Source organism: Stegastes partitus, unplaced genomic scaffold (genome assembly GCF_000690725.1).
Source record: "Stegastes partitus isolate 25-593 unplaced genomic scaffold, Stegastes_partitus-1.0.2 Scaffold225, whole genome shotgun sequence".
NCBI lineage: Eukaryota > Metazoa > Chordata > Actinopteri > Pomacentridae > Stegastes > Stegastes partitus.
This window is the reverse complement of record NW_007577956.1, coordinates 272,046-279,206: the sequence shown is the minus strand read 5'-3', so window position 1 is coordinate 279,206 and position 7,161 is coordinate 272,046. Positions and strand designations below refer to the sequence as shown.

Below are 7,161 nucleotides of genomic sequence, written 5' to 3'. Positions count from 1 at the left end.
CATTCTGCACTTCAGCTGAACAAGTTCTGAACTTCTGGTGATTGCAGCGCGTTGGTCAAAGTGCAGATTTTATTGATTTATTTTGAACAGAATCTCTTTTGTTCTTGTTGATTTTGATGAAGGTTAGCTTTTGTTGTTTTTTCCTCACATCACGACTTTAAAATGCGGTTAAAGTTCCAGCTCTGACAAATTCTGTTTTTTATTTTTGAAAGAAAATTTGCTTTTCAAACCTTTTGGAGGGTTTTGGAGTTCAGAAGGTTAAACTGTTCACCCACAGCTAGTTCACAACTGTTTACCCGTAACTACGAGATAAACTAAATATTTCAGCTATTTGATGTCAGTTTTAGCTGATTCAGTGTGTTTCAGATCAGTAACCTACTAACTGTCAGATGCTTCTAGCCATCGAGTTGAACTGTTTTATCTCATACATTTAGTGGTAGCCTCCTCTGCTCTCTTGGCAACTCTAGTTTTCATCTCATTGGTTCGTTCCAGTAGAATAAACTAGCATGTAGACACAAACAGAAACCTAAAGAGTCATTAGACTATGCAGACAGGAGGCTCTGCGGCGCCACCTGTTGCTGCATGTTGCTCCACAGTCTTCAGTGTTGGAGTTCAGGACAGTTTGTTGTAGCTGGAAGGAAACTAAATAATGTGACTGTTGTATAACATTTGACCAGCGTTTCCTCCGACCCGAGCAGCTTAGCAAACACAACTAGACTGAAGGAGGCTGAGCAGCAGGTTTCAGGTCTGGAGCTGCTCCACTTAGCAGACAGCTCAGAGCAGAGCTTCCTCTAAACGTATGGGCAGGTCTGGGTTGCTTTTAGGAGACGGTTTTAAATGTACGTCGTGTCATCAGCTGACAGCAGGAGGCTTCAGCCACGCAGCTGCAACAGTTAATTTTCCATATCAGCATTACTGCTGTCACACAGTGATTGTGTGCATTAAAGGTTTTCTGTCTGATGGCCGTCCACTGTGTAAACACAGCTTTGATTTTTCATTCCTGTCTGTCCTCCAGCTCTCTGACACGCCAAGGCAAGACCGCTGTCACAATCTCCTCAACGCTCTAAACTCCCACAAGGACAGGTAAGTCATCGCATATGATGAGCAGAATAAACACCAGGCACACATGACTGGATTGATGAGCAGCGCTCTGTGAATAGAGGGCTCGTCTTAGTGCTCCGAAGCCGGTACCGCTGGACATGCAGGGTAGGATGAGCGAAGGGGAAGGTGTGACTTTGAATAATGAGCGAGCAGAATGTAAGTGCCAGTTACAGCAGATGAGATTTAACACTCCTCTGTGCTTCTCCTGCCTTGTTAGCGAAGGCAGCAAGTCACTGGTATTAAATCATTAGAACCAGTCCAGAACTGTAATTGCTGTAAGTGGATTTTTATAGAATTTTCCAAAAAAACAACAACAAAAAACCAACAAACCTCGCGGCCAGAAAACAGGAAACAGCTCATTTCTTCATGCAAAGTCTGCTGTAATTATTCAGAAGTTAATTACACAGTGGCTACCTTTGAAATGTTCCTGTTCATCAGGAGAATAAGTGCGTTATGGCGCACAACTTTTAATTCATTACTAGCATCAAAGCAGAGTGATGACAACACACACACACACACACACACACACACACACACACACACAGGCGTCAGGTGATGATGCGTTTTCAGAACCGAGCCGTTCTCTCTGTTTCTTCAGGTTTGTCTCCGGGAAGGAGATCAAGAAGAAGAAGTGTCTTTTCGGGCTTCAGGTCCGAGCCCCGCCGCCGCTGACGTCCGATTCGTCGCCCCTCATCACCGACCCACCTATCAACATCACGCACCGGAGAAGGTCAGAGTAAGGACGGTGTCTCTCTCTGAGGCTCTTATCTGGATCGGAGGGACTCCCGCCGGGCATTTAGTCATTATGCATGAACAATTAACTGAGGAATCAAACGGGCGGCAATTTTCATACAGCAGCAGAAGTATCGGTGTCTTGATATCTTCCTAAAACTCCTCTGTGTGTGTGTGTGTGTGTGTGTGTGTGTGTGTGTGTGTGCGCACTAGCATGTGTCGTGCAGATTTTATAGACAGAATCATCTCTAGTATTTGTCGGATGCTTATCAGGCGGACTTATAATGAAATCATTTGCAAAGTGGAGTCTGGGAAGGAAGAGGGGAGGATGGCGGCAGGTTCTCAAACCATCCTCTGCTCTGTGTGTCTGAACCAATAGAAATGATAAGTACGGGTTTAGAAATGTGTCCTTAATCGCCTTTTCTAACCTGAAATAACCACAGCACGATGATTGGTTCAGCTACATAGAGTCAGTTTATAGATGGACAGGTGGTGTTGGGACGGCCACATCACAGGCATCAGACATCCGTTCATCCCCTTCCAGAGATATCTGTTGTCTAAATATACGCTGTTTCTGCTTAACGGTGAACGAGCAGTGACGACAGACAGAAGCTCCTCCCTCAGCTTTCAGCAGCTGCAGCTAAAACAGCCGATTGGTCGTCAGTCGGCTGCTTTGTTGATCCGCCACAGAGGAGATGTGCTCAAGTTAGACTGAGATGAAGTTTGATGGGAGTAACAGAGAGGAAGGTCCGGCTGGACAGAACCGTTCTGAAAGTCAGCGTGAAGCACAAAACGGGCCAAATTTGAATGATCCAAAAAATGTGCCAGTGTGTAAGATTAGGTTTCAGAAGAGTAAAGAAGAGCAGCGTTCGGCGCTTTGAAATGCTGAGTGTGTGTCTGCTGATGGCGCCGATGGTCAGGAGCCCAAAAGAACCGCGTTAGCCGTGCAAGCCGACCTGAGTTTGTTTGAAGCACACCAACAGATCAGAAATCACAAACTGGGAATATTCTGCTATAATAAACTGAGCACACGAAGGCAGCGTTTAGCCGCCGACGGCACCAGACGTCGGTTCGGCCTCGTTCACCAGTTCCAGCAGATGATTTGCAAGTCCCAGTTTGCAGACTACCTGCTGTAACAGGGTCACTGCAGACCTCCGTCAAATTTCAAATTCAAAATTCAATTCAAATTCAAAGAGCTTTATTGTCAGCTGTACAGAACACAGTGAAATGAGACCGCGTTTCCCAGATCCAGAGCTAAAGGGATAAAAGTGTTGAAGTGCAACGAATGCAGCGCAACAAGATGTGATAAAATCTAAATAAAATAAAATAAGACAAAAAATAAAACCATCATTTTCACTGTGAGTCATCGTCAACACGTGAAGGCCTCGTTCACCAAATCCGACGTTCATATGATCAACGGTCTTACAGCACCACATCAAAGTGTGATTTCCTGTTGCCAGCTAGGTGGCGCTATGACTGTGACTGGATTGAGGCATATGGATGTGATCAGGGCAGCAGTCTGACCAAACATGGAACGTTTGAGGCAGATTGGAGCAGGTACAGGAAGTTAGACAGTACTTCCTGTTTCATGGCGAAGGATGGAACGATCAGGAGGCCGCCGTGGCCACGCCCTGTGACTTCTGATAACATTTTACCTTCAAGGTGTCCTCTACATGCTAGCTGAGTTTCAGCGCTCTGTGACTCACCCCCTAGGAGGAGCTAGCTCTGGTCAGTGTGGCTCTGCACAGAATCCAAGAACTTAAACAGGCCACTGAGCTGTGGTGCCAGCTCTGTCCTCCAGGGAAGGTGAATACTTCACAAAGACGCAGCTAGCTAACGAAGAGCAGGCTTCAGTGAGTGTAGTCATATGTGATCTAAAAGGAGAAGCGCTGATGTTTACACGCTTTAGTTCCTGGTGTTGATTGTACTTCCTGGTGGACGTCCACAGACACAGAGTCGGTTGTATCTGCACATCACTGCTGACGTTAGAAAGTGTTGCTGCAGCGCGTCGTCCAGCCGTGATCTCTGACCCTCCACAAAAATCCTGAACGTAGAAACGATGAAGATCCGTTCAGCACAACAACGTTCACGCAACGCAAATACGACAAACGTGTCCTTCAGCCAGAGCGAAGGCCGATCAGCTGAGAGGAGAAGCTCGGAGATTCCTGAAACAAAGGTCAGCCGCTCCAACATCTTCTAAACCTTCACCTGATTGGCTGAATGTTTGTCACGAGAAAAACTTTTGTGTAGCAGCTGAAGATGAGTCGACTACAAGTGAGCATCGGAAAACAAACCCAGACAACAGCCAATCAGCTGAGAGCTAAACACTTATTTGAGAAGTTGCCTTTAAAGTCGAACTGAGATCTAAATTCTCATTATTTTCTGTGTCAGATATCCGCCGTGGTCCTGTCCCCGTGTTAGCGGTGTGTGTCGTCACCTTTGGGGTAATAAATAATGCAAGAACAAAGCCCGTCACACCTCCACCAGTCTGACATGAACAGGATGAGCATCTCTGCTCTCTGTTGGGAGGAACGGGCGTCTGATAGCAGCTGTAAGCTAGCTTTAGATCAACGAGGCTCTAAATTAATTCCACGAGGGTTTTATTTACTTATTTCTACAGAAGCCTAACACACCATCAGGTCGACATCGCCGCTGTGACCTCGACTCCTAAAACTACCGGCAGGATTTTCTGTAAACGAACTCATCATCTCTTTTCACGCCGAACACTTGAAGCAGACTGAATCCCCTCTCGCGCTGCAGAAATATTAAAGTTTCATGTGCAGATTGTAACATTAACTGTCCTCAGAATATAAACCCTTCCCATATTAACACTTCATATGATTTCCTCTCGTATCCGCTCATAATCCGCCGGCCGCGTCGCCGCGCAATTTGCCGAACAAATTCACGCTGCGAGGAGGATAAATCCTTTTCTTTTTAATGACTCTGTGGTCTTTTCCTTCGCTGCCCTCAGGACAAAAACACACATTTAAATTCCCTTTTTTCTGGTGAAGCTCTGGTGTTATGAGGGGTGTGTTGTCCGTGCAGCGTGCGAGCTTGTAATGGACAGTTTAGCCTCTAGGAGACTCGTTTTCATAAACAAGTTAAGTTTCGAGTAGAAGAAGAAGAAGACGGGGGACGAGGGGGATTTGAGGGATGATGTTTAGGCTCATGTATGCTGAAAATGTGTTAGTCATACATCACAGTCACTCAGTTTATCATCTCCCTGCTGTTCTGCACCTCTCAGTAGACCTGTACGGAGACACACTCATCAACCAAAGCCTGCACACGGGGACTGTAGGTGTGTTTATGCTCCTACAGTAATTTCTGTCTGCTTTGTTCCCCCTCCAGCCCGTTGTCACTGCCCTGCCAGAGGAGAGCTGGGGGGCCAGAGTCGCGTAAATCAAAGCGTCGCATCATGGAGACACAGGTCAGTGCCTCTGTCTGCAGCTCAGGGGAAGAAGGGGGGAGGTCTGGGCCACGACGCCTCGCTCATATTTCCTTTCCTTTTTTTTTTTAATGCAGCAGGTAAACAGCCCTCTGCGATCCAAATAACCTGTCAGTCAGACGCTGTGATGAAGGTTCATTTCGCAGTCTAGATCAGTCTGTGTCTGTTTTTTTTTTCCAGCCGGTGCAGCTCAGCGCCTCGGTATTCCTCTTCACCGCTTTTTTTTTTTTTTTTGCTGTACGTTTAAAGCCTGAAAATGCTTTAGAGTGTACGGTTAGAGTAAAGGTAGGAGCGCGTGAGCGATGAAGTGTCGCGTGTTTGGCTCAGTTAAAATGTATAATTCAAATCCAATCTTGGCTGTGCAAAAACCTGCTCATGTATTTCATCAACATCTGCAGTTCAGCGCCGCATTTATCATGATCATCAAACCCAATTCCCAGAGGATGGCGCTGAAACAAGCAGCATCACATGTGCTGCTACTATTTTTACACAGCATTCTTAAGCGTGAGCGCTCATTGTGCTGCGTCCTCCTACACATGGCTCTGATCCCTGTATGTGCTATACAGTAATCCTGGAACAATACGCTCCACAGAGCATCCGCTTCCACTCTGCCATACCCAGGCCCCATTGTGCCCCTCTGATTGATGCTAATCTCTGTCCGCCTTGGAGGAGCAGCACCGTTGTAGTTGGGAAAGTGAGATGGGAAGGAATGCTGATATGCGTAGCCTGGGATCACTTCCAAGTGCACTTTGCAGTCAATTACAGTTTGGCCAGGTGGCGCTGGCACCTTGACAGTGCAGCACTGACAGAGCACATCCATTTAAAGGCACAGACGTCGACTAAGGCCACTGAATAATAAGCTCCCGTCCTAATAGCACCGGCAGAGAAGGGAGCGATAATGGGCTTAGCGTGGCGCTATATGTCACAGTCCAGCGGTGAGAGATCTTTCGGTGTCGTCCTCCCAGATGATGTCCTCAGTGACGCACGGCTCTGGTGATCCTCTGATGTTTTTACTTTTCATGGGTCGTGATTTGGCGGCGAGCCGCCTCACTAACCAGTCAGCTCCGTGAGCTGTGCTGTGGAGGTGATGCGTTTAAGCGGGACAACCTACGGCTGTGTCTGATGAGCCCTGATGATGTGGCTCGCATCCAGCCCATTATTTATTTGGATTTATAGACATATCTGCCCGCTTTTGCCCTCAGGCAACGAAAGAACATGGAATTCAAGGTCTTGTGTTTTTTCTAGGAATGCAAAAATGACAGAAAATGTATATCCACTCAGCTTTAATGTGTTTCCAGCCCGCTCACAGTTATCGAGCTGTACCTGTAACAAACATCGAATGTGCAGAATTGACTTGATGCATGAGTGAGCACGGAGGTATCAGAGCTTGATTGACTCCTGTGATGATGTTGGCATCCACACTCAAGCTGATCTGTGTGTGTCTCCTGTGCCCAGGCTTGTCCACCTCCAGTTGCTGCCAACCCTATTGAGCTGCTGCCATGTTGCCATGGCTACATGGGAGGGGCCAGCCTTTACAACTCCAGGAAGTCAGAGGAGGAGCTTAACGTGAGGTAAAGGTGCTGCTTTGTTTCTGTGCTGGCACATTATTAACCCTTTGATTCCAGGGTGTTTTTTGCTCCATGTTTTCTCATCTGGGCTCATTTTTCACTGCGATATAAAATCCTGCTCCTCTACAGAAACAGAAGGTTAGAAACAGAAGCTCCCAACAGGTCTGATGTGCACTGGGACTAAGTTATGATACCATAAATCATGCATTGGATTCCTTTGACAAGCCACAGATATTTCACGGCTTACGTTATTAATTTGTTTGTATTGTTCTACACGTCTCCTCTCTGCTGTTTGTTTGCATGACCTGCAGTTCA

General features: G+C 46.7%; 1 protein-coding gene across 1 annotated transcript in view; it reads left to right on the top strand.

The window, feature by feature from the left end:
• The window catches only part of phf1 (PHD finger protein 1), a 21,926-nt gene that overhangs the window by 9,261 nt on the left and 5,504 nt on the right, over positions 1 to 7,161 (top strand). Inside the window, exons 10-13 of the mRNA XM_008281156.1 lie at positions 1,016 to 1,083; positions 1,700 to 1,831; positions 5,182 to 5,260; positions 6,734 to 6,849. Of these exons, the coding sequence (XP_008279378.1) occupies positions 1,016 to 1,083; positions 1,700 to 1,831; positions 5,182 to 5,260; positions 6,734 to 6,849 (395 nt within the window). The remainder of the gene's footprint in view (positions 1 to 1,015; positions 1,084 to 1,699; positions 1,832 to 5,181; positions 5,261 to 6,733; positions 6,850 to 7,161) is intronic.